This window comes from Rhipicephalus microplus, chromosome 7 (assembly GCF_043290135.1).
Source record: "Rhipicephalus microplus isolate Deutch F79 chromosome 7, USDA_Rmic, whole genome shotgun sequence".
Taxonomy (NCBI): Eukaryota; Metazoa; Arthropoda; class Arachnida; order Ixodida; family Ixodidae; genus Rhipicephalus; species Rhipicephalus microplus.
Genome location: NC_134706.1, coordinates 70535527 through 70554377, shown reverse-complemented (window position 1 = coordinate 70554377; position 18851 = coordinate 70535527). Strand labels below are relative to the sequence as shown.

Sequence of the window (18851 nt, the reverse complement as noted above, 5' to 3'; positions counted from 1 at the left end):
TAAATAAAGTATGACATGTTGAAAGAACAGGCACACTCGATAGTTACATGGTTGCGTTTTCTGCTTGACGTTATGCGCCGACTGAATTGAGTTTGTATTACTAGTTTGCGCGCTTGCCATCCACGCTCAAGAAAGATCAAACATGTGATTGAAAAATTTCGAGAATTCCGCATAGCTATTTTGAAGAAAGAAAACTGTAGTGGAGAAACTCACACTAAGACTACTACTCTTAGACTTCGTTGCATGCTCGTATATTTCAGAGAAAAAAGCTTTATCTGGCCCTTTATGGTAACCGGTCAGCCCAAAGACTTGTGACGCCAGGGCAGCTATGCAAAGCGTGCATGCCTTCGAATCTTGGGTGCGAGCATACGTGACATCTCAAGTGATGGCTTGCATGCGACTCAATGTAAAGGTTTTGTGTGCGACGGGAGCTCCCGCTAAGTTTCGCGTATGGTGGCACGCGAGTGCATTCAATCGCTAGCTCATATTTACCGTGAAATAATTTGTACGTCTGATGCGTCCACAAAGGCATTTCTGAAATATTATTGGTGCCTCTAACTACTTCATGAAACAACCTCAGTAGTTCGAATTATCAACTAGGCGTCTCTCTCGAGCGTTCACAGAGAGCAGACGGGTTGACTGGAGCTCTAGAGTCGGCGAAGGACGCTATCATGTCTCGCGTAACAATCCACGTCTTCTTGAGAGAAAGAGAGAGTTAGACTTCATTGGCAATCCAGCGTGGGGAGGATGGGAGCACCACGCAGGGTTCCGCACCCTCCTATCTATCTAGACCTGAACGATGGCAGGCCCAGCATGAGCTACTAAGAGTCGGCTCCGTTTACTTTTGTCATGCCAGGGCCATGTCAAGTCGCTGGATGGCGTTGAGCTGCACCTCGTGATTGCGTGAGCCTATGTGGTTCACAATCTCCGGTGGTAGTGCGTCGGTGATCGCTCCTCCCGCACACGTGTCACATTCCCACAGCACATGTGTCAGCGTTGCAGTTCTCGCGCACAGATACTGCACTTCTCACTTTCGTAGAGTTCGGGGCACACGTGCCGGGCCAGGGCGGGCTGAGCGCCGTGCTGGTCTGTAGTTGTTTTAGGAGGACCCCCTCGCGCCGCCCCAGCCTCAGGTGAGGCCCGGGAAGCACTCGGTGGCCCTCTCAGTACCATTAAAGCATGCTGCCGTAGTCAAGTGGCGGGTCTGAGTCTGGGGGTTCGGCTTCTTCCGCGTCCGAGCGGTGGGGGGGGGGGGGTGTGCCGCACGGTGCAGGAGCTCGATTGCAACGGCATCCGTCCTTCCAAAGCGGTTGGCCGCTTTGCCCGGGATGGTTGTGACGTGGGCCGGGAACCACCGTAGATGTGTCGTGGTCGACTGGTTTCTCGGCAGCAGGCTTGCTGCCGGGGTCCCGATGCACCCACGGCCGAGATTGGCGATGGCCTTGCGGAAGTCGCTCAGGATGGTGGTGACTTCGGAAGTGCCAATCAGCGCCAGGGCGATGACGGCTCCCTCCACTTGCTCCACAGACGTTGCTCGGACGCTGCAGGCGTTAAGCAGTTTCCCGTCCGTGTCTCGGACAACCATCGCTACGCAGGTGTGTGGTCTGTATTGATGCTTGGCAGCGTCTACGAACACCGCCGTCGAGTCACAGGCGTGAGTCTCGGCCAGCGCTCTCGATCTTGCAACTTGTCGTTCTTTGATGCGTTCCGGGTGGATGTTGCGTTGTAGCGGCAGGACCACGAGGTGTCTTGCAATGTCTCTTCCAATCTCCGTGTGCTCCGGGGCCTCGTTTCGATAGGAAGCGGCTCTGGGCGGGCGCTGGCCGACTCTTCGGAGGATTTTTCTGCCGGCAGTAGTCGTTGCGAGGCGGGCAAGCTACGACGTGCGCTGGGCCTCCCTCACCTCTTCTAGGGTGTTGTAGACCCCCAGTCGGGCAAGGGATTCGTTGCTCGTGCTTTCGGGGAGACACAGGTTGGACATGTGGGCCTTCCTGACGGCTGTGTTGATCTTGTCCGCTCGTGCTGCAGCCATCCGTGAAACGCACTGACGTACGATTCGTGGCTCGTCACTAAAGACTGCTGCAGTCTCAGGGGGTTGGCTTCTCTCATTCCGTTCAGTTTGGGGGAGATTTGCTTGACGAGGTTGGTCACCACCACCATCCTCGTAAGGAGCCTGTTGAGGGCCATGTGGTTCCCGTTGCCGGCGTCGATGTGCATGCCGAGCACTCTGATTATTCGGACGTGCGGAATGGTGGTGGTGTCTTCGGTCTGAAGCGCAATCTTGGTCACCTCCGCTTCTACGAACTCGCACCAGTGTCCGGGTGGCGGATGTATTAGTAGATCTGGTTTCTGCGGGGAGCATTTGAGCCACGTTCTGCGCAGACAGTCTTCAATCTGCTTGATCGCCTCTTGGACCGATTCCTTCGTGCGTCCGGTCGTGCCTCCGGTCATCCACGGGGTGACGTCGTCGGCGTAGATTGTGTGCCATACGTGTGGTAGTCGAGCAAGGCTTTCAGCCACCGGTATCTTGACGGTGTTGAACAGAAAAGGGATGATGACGGCCCCTTGTGATGTGCCAATGCAGCCCTACTTTCGCTCCTCTAGTTGCTGGTGTTCGACGCAGAAGCACGTCGCTTGGCCCGAGAGGAAAGCTCAAATGTAATTGTACGTCCGCTCGCCCAGTCTGAGTCTCGCCATCTGGGCCAGGATTGCCGAGTGTCTCACGTTATCAAAGGCGCCCTTTAAGTCGAGGCCCAGGAATGCCCTGCAGTCGGTCTTGCTGGGGAACTCGAGCAGGTCTCATTGAATGAGCAGCATCGCGTCCAGCATGCTCAGCTGGCTCCGAAATTTTAGCATCGTCGCCGAAAACGTGTTGCTGTCTTCCATGTACCGTTGCCAGCGGTTGTACAGTACGTGCTCGAGTACCTTGCATGCGCACGACGTGAGGGAGTTAGGGCGGAGATTCTCGATGCCGGGCAGCTTGTTCGGCTTGGGGATCAGTGTCGTGCGGGTGGTATGGTATGACATGATTGTATGGCGAACACGAGTGACAGACCATAAGATGAAAATTATGATATGCGTGTCATGTAAATAAAGTGGCATCTTCTTTTCTGGCTGCTGGTGGCTTGCGTACAATTACCACCCTTCAGGAATCTGTAGGTGGATTGCGTGAAGAAATTAAAGAATGTCGAATGGTTCCAAAAATGTGTGAACAGGCGCGGTTCCCAAAATGTGTGAACAAATTGCTAGGGGAAACCCGCCATGGTGGTCAAGTAATTACGCTGACAGCTGAGTCCAAGGTTCCAAGATAAACCCTAGCCGCGGCCGCTGAATCATGGTGTGGGCGAACATGTTTGATGACCTTGTAGTCTGACTTAGTGTCACGCTAAGAAAACTTCATGTCATCAAAGTTGGTGAAGTGCAACCCCAAATAATACTTAGTTTCCTCAGCAACGCCTGGTTTCTCAGTCATGCTACAGCCATCGCTATAGAAAAATTCAATATTGTGAGGAGAGCCGTGCTTCCGACTGCTCCAACTCTAGCTACATGACCCACTATCTTATTAGGGTAATGATGATCAGCGAAAGCTGCATAAAGCAACACTTCGGCTTTAATTTGTACCTCCCAGTGAATGGTAATGGGCATAATATATGCGTGATATATTTTGTCTCCTAGTTGGTACTACATGGCACATGGCACGTCATGCTTCCAAGCAACAAGTGTACTGGTCGCCTTTGGGGAGTGATGGGTAGTGACTTGAGGAGTGATAAAGCTACCAAACGCAGAAAAACACTTAAATGACTTGCGTCTTCGATCTTAACAAAAAGAAAACACTAATTGTGGTTACCGAAGCCAGCGCATACGATAGCGCACATTCACGTGCAAAAAATGGCAGCATATCCACGGAGTGAATGATGGAGAGTGGGGTGAAGCATTCGTCCGTCAATGCGTCCGTCTGTGTAAACGTCCATGCGTCTGTTCGTGCGTCCGTCCCTGTGTTCGTTCATGCATCCGCCCCTGCGTCCTTTCATGCGTCCATCCATGCATCTGTCTGTGTGTCCGTTCGTCTATCTATTCAACACTCCAAGTCCCACCATCTCGCATCTTTTTATCATATAGTCCCTATATAGAAGCACCGCCATTCAGTGGACATTCCAAGGACTAAACGAGAGGTGGCACACGCACACTTTCTCACGGCTTGCGCTTCGGGTCTACTTCCCACCTTCAACCTCCTTGAGTTCATGGTATATACTAGTTCACTGTATTCATGGCGCTGCGGCCCAATGCTCGCTAAACCTTTCGAAAACCAAGGAGGTTACGCCCAGCGAGTATGACGTAGCAAAGTTTTTCAGTCATATAGTGCTCAATGTAAATGGCAATGGCTGCTAATGGGAAATGAGAGGCGGAGAATTCGGCTTTTACTTTCTTACGGCTTGCGCTTCGTATCTACTTCCCATTTTGAACCACCTCGAGTTCATTCATGGTATATGCTAGTTCATTGTATTCATGGCCCTGCGGCTCAAGCTTGCTAAACCATTCTAAAACTAAGGAGGTTACACCCAGCGAGTATAATGTAGCAACCCTTTCTTGTCCGATAGTGCTCAATGTACATGCCGATGGCTGCTATTGGGGATCGCAGCGTGCGCATTGACTAAAAGCCGAATGCTCCTGTCTCTCATTCCCCATTAGCAGCCATTGGCATGTACATTGAGCACTAGGTTTTATTGGTACACAACGCACAGAAGAAATCTCTCACCGGCACCACCTTGGAGGTCCAATGTTATACCTATTTCGGGTATGTGGCACTGGTGGTTACGTGCTACGAGGGACGCACAAGCCACGCCATAAGGTGCTTCGCCCCTAAAACTTGCTTACATCTCACGCTGATGATGCGCTCGCGGTGATTTCGCTATCTTCACGTATGCCGAATTTGGCATTATGTGACGTCAATATATGACGAAGGTATGTTACAGGTGCAAACATGTTAATCATGAGATTCGTGTCGTGTGAAAACATGACTGCTTGCCACAATCAAGGCGTCAAACATTGTGACGTGCCGTGTTGCGCATGCTTGCCGGCGTTCTATTCGTTGCATCACGCCGGCATTGCCACGCCAGGCGCCGGTCCTGCCTTATACTCACAGGTGCGTGGCCCGCTGCGTCGTTTTGACGCATGCGCGTTTCAGTGCGCACGGCATCCCTCCGTCACGAAAAAAGGCAGACGCAGAGCAGTCTGGGTAACGCATCAGCGCGACATGCAGCCCGTCACACTTTGCACCGGTTGCCATCAGGTCGTGGCGATGAACGCTGGTCGCGCGGGTCGCGCCTTGTGTGAGAATACAAAGTTCTCGCGTTTTGCTAACGTGTAGCGTCACTGTGTAGAGTGCGCATGCGTCAACGTCATGCTGGAGTACATTGAACCTTTATTTATGCACTCACGGCTGTTTGGCTAGCTACACATATACCTAATCTTGTGGTTACTCACGTTAATAGATGACGTAGGTATGTCAATGGTGCAAACGTGATAAGTGACACGCGTGTCATGCAAGAACGTGACAGCTGACAACGTACCACGTTCATAGCGTGCCCACGGTTATTTCACTAGCTTCACATATACTAAATTAGGCACAACGTGACGTAAATAGATGACGAAGACAAACGACACATCCAAACATTATAATCATAACACGGAAGTCATGTACGTCATAATTTACCTCCACTTCGTAACGTCGTGTTGATATAAAATCGACGTATTAACCTTCCTCCTTCGTGCTTCGCATATCATCGATTTCTGCTATACATGGAATCTGCCAATTTTTTATTCGCCTTATAGTCTGTCTATTTTCCTACAAAAGATGCGCAGCCTTGTGGCTCAGGCAAACCCTAATATTTAAAAAGGACCAAGTTTTTATCGTCACAGGTGTTCACTACGGTGTTTGTCGTTACAGCTTCTAAAGAGATGGCTTTGGAGTCCTCCTTTTGCACAGGTGAGCTTCCCAGCGATGTTCTATCTACATACAAGGGGCTAAAACCAAGCCTCTTCAAAGTAATCTGAATGGACGGCGCTACAGAAACTTGTAGCTTTTATTTTAGCAGTAGATGTGCTCTATATTGATGTTTGCTTAGCAACGTAAGTAAAATACGTCGGTTATTCCTGCGTCCTAGGGCTCTCTACAACACGAAAGCTAATTCTTTCATCAGACGGATGGCTGAGCGCTAAATGTACATTGTTGCGCCAAGCACAAGATTGAAGCAACTAGATTATTAAAAATTGGGCGGACCACATGCAGCATGCGTTCCTAAATGAGGAATAATAGGATGCCACTACCTTTCAAGAGGGAGGTGGATAACAGTAAACTTTTACTGATACTTACTCGTGGAAGAGAAACTCTGACGATTACAAGGAGCGCTCAACTTATTTGAAAGACGAAGCAGCGAGAAAAGAACAGGTTAATCTCAGGTGTAAACCTAAGAAACAATAATAGAGCATAGTGTATCAAGGAACGATTGGGTGTTAAGGACACAATAGTTGAAATCAAGATGAAGAAATGGTCATAGGCAGGACACGTAACGCAAAGCAATATAACCGATAGGGTGCACAACAGGCAAAAAACGCTGAAAAAACTTGAACCATCTCCAGCTAAAGAAAACCATGTGAAGATGCGAAACAGCGGGCGCTTGCGCTTACATGGGGGGGCAACATTGACACTAGCGCTTATCGAGCAAAAGCCATGTAAAGATACCCTTGAATGATTCCAAACGCACGATTCAGTATCTACAATACAGGGTTGCCAGTAAAATGTTCAGCCCGCGGAAAAGTCGGTTTTTTACTAGCTGACGCTGCCTGCGTCGGCCCTGGGAGGCAAGGGAGGGGAAGGAGAGCGACCGTGTAGCTGGTGTCGTCCTGGGCCGGCGGACCGCCAGAAGGCGCCTAGCTGTGAAGACATGTTCACACTGCGCTCCGCTTTCTCGAAGCTTTTCTAAGAGCGATTTCGCGCAACTCATCTAACAATCTTATAGTCTGCTTTGTGAAGTTCTGATTCCACGGATACCCAAATCTTGGTCCAGGATCAACTTTACGAGAAGAAACCATCGCAGGCAGATTGAATGACCTTGTGGAGACGCTCACCTTAACGACAACGGCCGGCATCGCGCGTCCCGGAAGGCACTGCGACGTGCGGAACACGGCGGTGTTGTGTGTTTGTGGGAGCACAGACCAGCAGATAGTGAACTTTGGACACTTGCTTTGCTGCCACGGGACAAAAATAAATGGTGAGCAATTTTACCTCACTTTTTTGACCTGTTTTGTGAGACGACAAAATGCCGGCGGTAGAGCTCTGTCAGCCTAAGTGCTCAGACTAACTTGGCAGGAGCGGCGGTCACTTTTCCTTTATTCTGCCAAGCATGCCTGGCCGGGGCTGATCGCCTTTTCTCGCCATATGGAAGTTGACGAAGCTTATCCCGGCCCTTCTGGGGCACCGAAAGCACTCACCGCTGATACGGACGCGAGTGGCGTCTCGTCTCGGCAAGCAAAGGATGACGAACCAGCGTCTGTTGACGCGACTCTCAGAAACGAGACTGGCGACGTGACTTGTTCGAAACGCCGTGGATGGACTGAGGATGCCATGCATACCGTTTTATCTCGCAGGCAAAAGAAAACCTTTTAAAAAACCAGCAATCCTAGATAGAGAAGGCTGTGAAAGCGAACGAAAAATTTGAAAGTGATTCACCCGCCGAAAAACAAAAACGTGAAGCCACGCAGGGTTTCAGACAAAGAAAGCGACGCAGCCCACCTCCTCTACCGAAAGAGGACATCAAGATTATTTTGAGGCCGCATAAGTGTCTCTGGCTTAAAAACATATTGGGACTGGAACTCTCCAGGGCTGTGATAGATTCCTGCCAAGGAAGTTTCAATGGCAATGACTTTCTGTTGCGGGTTCACCCAGCATCGAACATTGTAATCCTATCTTCGCTAAACATGGAGGTAGCGAGTAAGCTGCGAGGTTTCAGTGAACTAAAGATCAGGGGACAAAGCCACGCTTTCAATGCATACGTGGCTGACCCCGAAGACGTCTTACGGGGAATCTTACATGGAATACCGGCCGGGACTTCGCAAGATGAACTAATGGAGAACCTACTTGTTCGGACTCAAGGGGTCATTAATGAGAGAGCCAGAATGTTGGACTCGTCTAAAACGGCGATTATCAGATGCACGGGCAATGTGCTACCAAGGAGCGTATACATAATGGGTGCCGTGGTAATATGCTACCCATACAAGCCAACAGTACAAGTGTGCAAGATATGCCTCCAAAACGGACCCCGTACGGACGTCTGTCCAACTCCAAATGTCCAGGTATGCCTCAGGTGCGGGGCAAGAGAACCAATGCAAGGACACGACTGAATCCCCGAATGTGTCATCTGTGACGGTGAACACCCCACAGGATATAGCCTGGCAAGAAAAAACTTAGGAACGTCGCTCCTCCCAAAAAATTGAGGGCAGGTCAGCCAAAAGACTGGGTTAGCGAACCTGAATGTACCGGCGATGCCAAGTCGTCCGAAGAATTCCCTCCACTAAGGCTGGACATGCCTCGATGGTTCAGCTCGGACCGGCAGGAACAACGCCAGTCAAGGTCAGGTTCACGATCCCGATCGAGATGCCAGTCAAGGTCGCGATCGAGATCTTGTTCAAGGAGGGACAGGCAACATCACACTAACACGACACCTCCGGCCCCTGGAAAATCCAGCCTAAAGAAACAACGAAACATCGTGGACCTCCGGCCGAGATGGGTTCCATCGAGGAATCACAAGACGCCCTAGCCACCAGCCGGACAAACATATATCAGGTGAGCTTTGCGGGGGCAGTGTCTTCCAATGCTCCAATAACAGAAAATCTACAATACAATAAAATATTTTAAGAAAATAAGAGATTGACTCAAGAGGTCAAACAGTTAAAAAAAAGAAATGGACGATGAGCAAAATAACTTACAGGCAGCAATATCTTTCTTAGAGAGACGGCTAGAGGCTAAACTACGACCACAAAACCCGCAAAGAATAGCTGGAGGATCTAGTCACAAATCGACATATCAACAGTCAATAAAACCCACCCTTTCGGGGGTCAGCGCGGCGTCGGCTGAAGTTGAGGAAGGGATGGTGTACGCAGGTACAACCACCCTTACGCCAAGCACGACAGTAAAAAACCATGACCAAAGAACACAGCAACTACAGGCGCAGTTAGACAAAAACAGGGAAGATGTAGCTAACGTTAATAAACTGCTAGGCTATTTCATGAATGAGAAAAAATCTTTCGTCGGCGAGGAATTAAAAACTCAAAGGCAGTACGTGAATGACGCTGTGAGCTGCTTGCAAAGGGCGATAAACAAGCGCTCTCCTTCGACCTCTGCAAGAAATAGCAAACAATCTAACGGTAATCGCGACGATGCGGAAGAACCTATGCATCGTGGTCAAAAATAACCAGAGAGGTGTGAAAGAATTAGAGATCTGGCAGTGGCATTGCCGCACTTTTCACAAACGTGCAGCAGCACTCCAGAGTTATATCAATGTGAAAGCAAATAAACCCCACGTTATATGATTGCAAGAAATCGGTGCCAAAATAGTGAAGCTTCAGGGTTATTATGTTTTAAGAACCCAAATTATCCCCGTGTAGTGACGCTGGTGAGCGAGATGATTGCGGCAACAGATGAGTACATAGGAACGCTAGAGATCAATCACCAAATTACCAGTTTATTCCCCCAAAAAAGAGTCAAAGCGAAGACTATAATAGTGAACCTATACAGTTCTCCAAAGGACAAAGGCGAAGACTTCAATGAGCTGCTTGCTGAGACAGTTAAAATCGCAGGCAACAAGGACCGCCTATTAATATTCGGTGATTTTAACGCACCCAGCACTTCATGGGGTTACCCGAAAGATTCGCCGAAGGGAACGCGTCTCGAAAATGCTGCGTCCAGGCTGGGCCTGAGTTTAATAACTCTCCTAATCGCGTTCACGCGAGTGGGCAACAGCGTATGTAGAGACAATTTCCCGGATCTCACTTTAACTTTCAAACTCAAAGACGCATCCTGGACAAACCTGGAGGAAAATCTAGGAAGCGATCATTACATTATAGGCGTCTTCATAACGACACCCAAAACGCGCAGATTGAAGGCGATGTGGCGATCACAGATTGGGCTGAGTTTCAGAAACGAGATCCTCCACCCGACAGTGTACAGAACTCAATAGAGGCATGGTCGGAGTACATAAAAACGGTACACGCCATCACTATGAAGAAAATAGCCAGAACCGTACAGACGCCAGCAGTAGACAGCCATCTGCAACAAATATTGGAGAGCAGGCGCAGCTTACTAAAGCGTTGGAAACGTCAACGCCTGAATAGGACACTACTGCGTAGGATCGCTGCTCTTACAGAGAAAGCAAACAACTATGCAAGCAAATTGGCTACCGAGGGTTGGGTCATGTTCTGCAGTTCGCTTCAGAACACACTGAGCACTGCGAAAACTTGGTCCATCTTAAGAAATATTCTTGATTCAGACAAGTCCAAAGCCACGACAAGCAGAACACTGCAGAAAATCGCAGAAACATTTCCGGGCACGGACGACAAACTCGTGAAAGCTCTCAAGGAGAGATATATTGGCGATAGTCCACCAAATGATTCGGCTAATCACATGAGTTACAGCGGAGCTAGAAATGAGAAACTAGACGAGCCGATAACAAAAGAGGAGGTTTTTGCGGCAGCTCAGGCAGCCAAGAGGAACACAGCCCCCGGTGAAGACCAAATTATGAATGCAATGATAAGAAACCTTAGCGATAAAGCCATCGAAGGAATGACAAAACAATTCAATTAACACTATTGGCTCAAAGGAATGTCCCTGCAAAATGAAAAACGGCTAAAATTATAACCATTGCGAAACCTGTAATAGAGCCCTCCCTGCAGACGCTCAGAGGTATATCACTTACGTCACGTATGGGAAAGCTTTTCGAACGGGTCGTTCACACCAGACTTCAGAGTTTCATAGAGGACAGGGGGCTGTTTCCGCCCACCATGGTGGGCTTCCGCAGTGGTCTCTCAAAACGGGACGCTTTCCTCCTGATGCGAGAAGAGGACCTCAAGGGCGTTCCCAAAGGTGGAAATTATTAGCTGCTTGCTCTAGACCTAAAGGGAACTTTTGAGAATATCTCTCATCAAGCTATACTTCCAGAGCTAAATAATTTGGTTGCGGGGAAAAGATAAATAACTATATAAAAAATTTTCTCCCTGATTGGGAGGCGACAATTGGTACCTCAAGCGTTAGGTCTGAGCCATTCCGAATGCCAAACAAGGGAACACCTCAAGGAGCCATAATATCTCTCTGTTGCTTAATATCGCCATGCGTCGACTCGCTCGGGCCTTTCATTGTGTACCACAGCTAGGTTATACCCTCTACGCGGACGACATTACTCTGTGGGCCACACGGGGGCTCTTGGCCAGCAAAGAGCAGATTCTGCAAGAGGCGGCACTGGCTGTCGAAAACATTGCCAGAACCAGTGGTCTCAGCTGCGCACCCGAAAAATCGGAAGTGCTTAGAATACACAGCAAACGCTACAAAAGTAACCGAAGAATAGAGATTGAAATCGAAAAGCAGAAAATTAAAGAAGTCACTGTCGCCCGGATCCTGAGTTTCTGGGTAGAAGCAATGATAGGGCAAATCACACTATCTGTCTTCTTAAATCGGCATCTAAACAAGAGGCTAGGATAATTCAAAGGATCACCTTCTACAATAAAGGCATGAAAGAAAGTGATACTGTCTGTTTAGTGCAGGCGTTCGTAATGAGCAAATTGACAAATAGCTTGCCTTTCCGCACGCCGAACAAGAGCGAGGAAGGGCAAGTAGATTCTATCATCAGGGGAGCTTACAAGGCAGCTGTAGCCTTACTGATAAGCACTCCGACGCAGAGGCTTCTCGAGATTGGCCTACATAACACGTACGCTGAACTGAAAGCAGCAACATTGATGTCTCAGTGCAACCGCCTCAGCCATACAATGTCGGGAAGAGACATACTGTTGAGGGCGGGTATACCACTGAAACTTCAAAACTTGGACGAGGATCTGGCAGACATACCAGACCCAGTCCGACGACATATTTCAATCGCCCCTATCCCCAGGAACATGACAAAGAAGAGGCATCACGAAAAGCGAGAGGAGCGTGTAAACTGGATCAGAAAAATTGTGAGAGGCAATGAGAACGCGCTATACGTGGACGCTTTCAGGTATAACTGGAAGCGCTGCGTCGTCAAAATGGTAAACAGTGACACGACAAGCATAGCGTCCAGCGAATCACTGTACACTACATCGATCACCAAGGCCGAGTGTTTCGCCGTCGCCTTGGCGATTAAAAGTCGAGAACGCAGCGACGGCCAGACGTACATCACCATACTCTCAATTTCGCTAGAGGCGTGCTGGCTATTCACGAAAGGCCGCCTCCGAATAAACATTTGCAAATTTTTAGGCGGCGAATTGAGCAACACGTATTGGTTGTCTGGTGCCCTGGACATGCTGGCGCAGAGTGTAACGAGAGGGCGGACGCTCTAGCTCGAGCGCTCACAAACCGAGAGCTGCAGCCTTTGTCGCTGTTACCGCCACCCAGCAACGACGGTTTTCACGAGGAGTGAAAGCCATCGAGGAGGAGGACACCAGGAGGAGGAAAACAACCCGGCTCAGATGGCTCCGCGAGAGCTTCTTGCTCACCAGCGATGCACGCGGCCGAAATATGGCGCCCCCCACATATCTAATAAAGGGGAAGACGCCATAGAGCTCCGTAAAATTCAAACGGGAGTTTATCCAAATTTATTACGACTGCACAAAATTTATCCAACTTTGTATGGGCACGATTGTCCGTGGTGTCGCGACTCGCCACCGACCCTTTACCATATATCATGGAGTTGTGCTAGACGGCCAAATGAACTTGATTGCTTACAGCGTATGTATAGAATGGAAAACTCTTTGGAGCAATGGGAGGCCATCCTCGCTAGCTCGGACCCGGAAGTGCAACTAGCACTCCTGGACTACGTCGGCCAGGCGGCGCAAGCCAGCAGAGCCTTGGACAAGTACCGCACCTATCTAGCTCCTAAACCCATTCTTTTCAACCCAATAGAGTTATTTCTCTCTCTCTCTCTCTCTCTCTCGTCCTGGGCCGGCACAAAACACAAGCACGCGGCATGAGACACGATAGGCGAGCAGCGGCACTGGGGGTGTAGGGAGGGACAGTGTTACAAGGGCTAGTCAAATAGCTCCTTCGCATCTAAAAGACAGATTTTAGAAAAGAAGTTGGACGCTAGAAGCCAAAATTCCGGCTCACTCCTACTTTTTTCTATAGCCTGTCTTTTTCGAAATTTGCGCTTTTATGCATCCAATCGGTGTTAACCAACGTGGCCAACAATACCATCTCAAGGAAGATAAACGATGATCATGGAGGCTCACAGACTGGAATCCAAAGAAGGCAAGTGGGTGAACAAGACACACAAGCTTATGTGGGCAGATGAGATGAGGAAGCTTCAGGGTATGAAGGAGCAGCAGCATGCACTGGACCGAACTGACTGGCGGAAAGATGTCTTTGTCCTGCAGTGTGTACAATCAGACTGATGATGATGATGATGACGAGGATGATGGATGTAAATTGATATGTGAGAGCTTGCACATGCTCTATTGGTGTGTGGCAGCCACTGCGCTGTATGACGTACATGCACACACGTTGACGCGTATAGTAGAACATCTTTATCATGGCGACTAATGTCCATATTCATAACTGTTGTGGTTGATGAAGCTTTCAACACTCCCCTGCGTACAGCATTCAGAGAACGCTGTGCAAAGGTGACATTAACAATCTCTTAAAAAGGTCGACATTATGCAGGAAGGGCGTTGCAATAAATTCGGTGGCTGCGATTTTAAATATATTAAAACGCACGGCAAGCAACACAAACCATGCAGCGTGCTGCTTCAGCTCTAACCACATACCAAGTGTGACAGCCTAATACTCAATTGTGCTGCCTAAACACTACGAAGGACGCACAAAACGAACGTAGAAGTATCCACAAAACAAGCGTGAGCTAAGAACTGTCTAGGAAGTTACTTCTTAATGATTTAGCAGCGCATTTTTCACTTTCAGCAAAAGGTGGCCGCCGCATTCAGTGAAGTCAAGTTTGTGTACTTTGCAGATTTTACAGAGCTGACAAGTACAGAAAAAATAAATTTTCAAGAAGCGGAAATTCTTATCTTAAAATACGTGCAAATATTTCATATTATATTAGAACAACTGAGGTAATTATAAAAGAAAGCCGCTCAAAATTACATGAATATTTTGTAGGCTGAATATATGATCAAGTATAAATGAAAGAAATATTTACTTTTATTGTTATAGAACTCATGAAGATACTCTAGAAGGGCTTTTAGAGTAGGTGTCAGCATCGCAATTGCGTCCTCTATATTGGCTAAAGGCTGATGCAGACCTGTGACTAGCAGTGGTCACGCGACCATTTTTGGCTGGCTACCAAAACGCGACAAATACTCACACCGGCAGCGGCTGCATGCGAGCGACCAGAAGTCACAAAAGCAGAGAATCACGTCCGGATCTCGTTATCAGCGAGAGCTCTAGAGACCGGCGCTGATCAGCTGATCACTGCCAGCTGAGTGAGCGAGCGAACCGGGCGCGCTACATTGATTGTTTTTGCACTTTCTAGCACAGCGTTCCGAAGAGCGTCAAGTTCGATTCAAGCGAAGAACAAGACATTGTCATGTTGCTGATGCGCTGCACCATGGTGTCAGCGCTTGCATCACAGATGCCTCCAAAGAAAAAATGAGGGTAGTGGGTGTGACCGTCCTTTCAATCGCGAGAGTTGGCCGGCCATGCAAGCCGCCTGCTTCCCGAATTGCGCTGAGACGACGAGGAGTAATTCCGAGAGTCGTGCGTATACAGAAATTATCCTTAAAATAAATTGACTTGCCACAGTCTACAATACAGCACGAACACATCTCGAACGCGACGTCTTAAGTCATTGCCAAGGCATGAAACAAAAACGCGTTCCAAACGCGCTTTATTGAAGGCAGCGACATATCTAGTTCAAGACAATAAAACGGTTCTGAATACGGGAAAAGATAGTGCAGAATTTATTTTCTCTTTACTTTCACGGTGTTTACCTTATTGCGAATACCGCCACGTAATTTCGACACTTTGCTCAAGCTGCTGCATCCCGCCATCTCCAAGCCAAGTATTCCGTGGTGGCCATGGTGCTACAGACCCAGAGGAACGCACTTGTTTGTGTCTGGCGGAAGGAAGCCAGCGCAATAAAAAAAACAAAAGGACAGAAATTGAGGATCGCTTATTGGTTCCAGCAGCTTTGCTACTGCAGTCGCGTGACAAAAAAATTGGTCAAGAAGCGATTAGACACATGCGACTGTTTTCGAACAGTCGCAAATGGTCGCCCGACCACTGCTAGTCAACGGTGGGCACAAGCCTCAACTTTGCAAACACTTCTGCACGCACAATATGATCTTTCTGTGGGTTAGAGCGTGCAAGTGGGGACAGCAAAAGCGGCTGAAGCAGACTTCAAACAAGCAAACCATTAGTGTTTCTTGGCGGGCGCATTCGTTGGATTTCTTATCATCTGACTTCCAGTACAATGCTGAATATTCAAATAGGAAATGCCCCACCCTTTTTGAACAAGCATCAAGGGATGCAAAAGGGTGGCCTGGCTCTGCTACTTGTTGCCTAATATTTTGCGCTCAGCCACTTTGCCTCCCGACAAGCCGCTGTATCAAAAGTGCCGAGTTAAACACGAAGCCCGAGGGCGTCTCTACTAAGACGTCTCAGCTGTTGTGTTCCTAATTCAAGAATCTCTAGAACACCCGAAAAGAGAAGAGTAGAGGGCACTAGATGACGCGCTTTTGTAGCTGGTAAGTTTTGTGAAGCTTTGCGACTTTTCAAATTGGCCCCACGTCCCTTGACTGGGCTTTCTATTTCACGTATGAGGTGTTGTCCACCTGCGGCGGTGCCTCGGTTAAGGTGCCAAGTTACTGGCGCGAAGGAGGAGCGATCAGTCAATGTGGTGCTGGTCGCATTTTGACGGAGGTGAAACGCTACAGGCCGCCTACTGCACGATATCACTGCACGTTAAAAAAATACCAGAAGGTTATTTTTTGCACAGCCTTACAATATTGCATGCATCAAAAATATATAGTATGCTGAAACGTGAAAGACCAGATTTTATCATAAGCGATGCTTCAACTCTGACTAGACCAGCTTCTGTACTAAAAACATATGGACAGTGCATGTGTATACATGAAATAAAAAAGTTACGAGTGAAACATTTTCCTTTTGACAACAACTCCACCAATGTTCTCAGACAGCAAAGAGTACTCGAACTTAATTGAATGAGCCTGCACAGAGGACGATAACCTTTCAGATATGAAAGTACCATAACAAAAAGAGAACCACCGTTCTGCCAGGCTAGGTGAATTCAACCACTTCTACCTGCATAATGCACACAAAAAACAATTATGACGTCTCAAACTGACATTTTCGGGCCCTGAAGAGTTCACTTTGGGTACCATCATCCATATCATACACCTAGGCTATTTCTAGATGATGCTCACATAATAGTACTGAGTCCGAAATTCCATAATCTTAGTGCGTTCGCTTTATCGGCCATCCTGAAGTGGCATAATTTCGACGGTGAAATTGGTTTACTCTATAAGCAGAGTAGGTTGAAGAACATCGGATGGTCAAAAGTTTCACGGTGTTCCTTATTATATTGTGATTCGAAGGTGGAAAACCTGTGGTATTGTATTGTTTCAGTTGAGCAATTTTCGCTCCATTTTCCTGGTTTCTTTATTATTGTGTTGGCTGTTGTTTTGTTACTAAAATTAGCACGTTCTGTTTTTTAGTGAATTCGAGCACAACACATAACTGTGTGAACACCACCTGGATTCCTAAAGAATGCACAGGTGAGTTGGCCTTGGTGGCCGCACGAGCTAGAAGAACACATACCGGATCAACAAATCTATAATGCTGCGCAATGGAAAAAATGTTGCACAAAATCAAAAGACTGGAGATTCTGGTGTTTACAGCTGTAGGTACTAAGTAGCGGTGAGTGACATTATATAGTATTTATGGCCTCTGTTACACGACGGTATTTAAGCTTTTCAACCGATTGTATATTGACTGAACAGCAAAGCTACACGTTGTACCGTAGAGTCTAAATTTACATCGAGTCAATAGTAGATAGAGCCAAAAAGTGTCTCGCTCACTATTGCAGCAATGATGTAAGCCCGCGATAAAATAATGCTTAAGAAAAACGATGTAATATGAGACATTTTGAGGAAGCCATAAACCACTCGGTGATTATACTGAAAAAGAGTGAAAATGACATCGTATATTGTTACACATCATTGTACTTTAAATAGACAAAAATATTCGTTTGATGATAATCAATAATAATCACATGGAGACCTCCCTTGGTCTCCGTGTAAGGCACGCAGTATTGAAATAAAATAAATAAACAGTGAACACTATAATCACCGGAGAGTTGGAAGGGACAGGGGTTCATCCTCTCTTCCACGCCTCATCCGGTAAAACTGCTACACTTTAAATAAAGTCTGTTCATTCATTCATTCATCCATTCATTAATTCAATCATTGTAGGCCTATAACTGAACTAACGGGATGGGATTATTATTCGCGCTGTTGTAATGTAGGTTTAATCACTGATCAATTCTGCCTCCAAATTTTCCTACACCAAGACCTGAGTAGATTCACGCCAATAATAAAGCTGTGCAGTGACATTATGGAACTTCCTTGGAGGGCCTTCGCACACATTACAAGGCAATGCATTTAAGCACTCATTCGTATTTGACATAGTTATTTAGTAAATACTTTCTGACCGATGGTATAAAAAACTATGGATCATCTCCCCGTCAAAAACGCCGATGAAATGCGAAGCAGCAGCAGTGCGCACGGCGTTAACCTGGTAGGACCGGGTGTCAACGCGGGTGTTGAAAGAGCAGTTTGAAGCGAAACTCAGTGTAGCGTTTACTAGAATAAACATTTGTTTGAAACGCAAATACACTGGAGGAGGAACTTGTTAAAGACACTTTCGCATGACTTCCTCGGCTCGCGTCTCGTCCGTGTTACCCGCACGCTGTCTCTATTCTCGAACGCGATCGGCGTTCTTGATTTGCACCTCATCAGTGTAGTTTGTATTCCACTGCCGACGCTTGTGTTCGGCTTCCCTGGCTCGCGCCTCGTCAGTGTTCCAGGCATGACGTCACCATTCACGAACACCTCACACGAAAAGCACGCTGCAAATATAGTGTACACAGTGCGAGCGCGGAGTTACAACGTTCGCACCTCAATACTTAAATCATGCTGTCTGAACAGAAAGAAAGTCGAAAGAAAAGAGCGCATTAGTATACACAGCATAAATGCCACTAAGAGTAACAATTCTTGCTGCGTCACGTGTCAGCAGTGCGCTCATTTTGTAAACGTGGCGGTGGCAGCGTCCGAAGTGACCTTCGTCCTCTGCCGAATTACAAGTCTGTTGAGCACGTGCGCAGAGTGATCGCGTTTCGAAGAAGTGGCGCTTCGTAGAGGTAACCTTTGTGAAGGTAACCTTTAGAGCACCCCTAACGCGAATTTGCACGCCTTCACGGCGCACATAATGAAAACGCGATAATGTTTCTAAGCTACCAGGACTCTTCAGTGGTTTATGGTGTATATAAATGGTTTGCCGTTAGCCTTCCAGGCCACGTATGTTCTACGGGGTCATTCTTTCGCCGGCACTCACACGTGCCGGACGCAAGAATCATGGA

At 47.9% G+C, this 18851-nt stretch overlaps 1 protein-coding gene across 7 annotated transcripts in view; it reads left to right on the top strand.

The window, feature by feature from the left end:
- Positions 1 to 18851, top strand: part of LOC119179190 (uncharacterized) — a 226675-nt gene that overhangs the window by 23162 nt on the left and 184662 nt on the right. For 5 of the 7 annotated variants that reach the window (XM_075869263.1, XM_075869266.1, XM_075869261.1 and 2 more), the window contains exons 2-3: positions 5948 to 5986; positions 16930 to 16989. In XM_075869263.1, coding sequence (XP_075725378.1) covers positions 5948 to 5986; positions 16930 to 16989 — 99 coding nt within the window. The remainder of the gene's footprint in view (positions 1 to 5947; positions 5987 to 16929; positions 16990 to 18851) is intronic. The other 2 variants (XM_075869267.1, XM_075869262.1) reach the window with 1 other exon arrangement.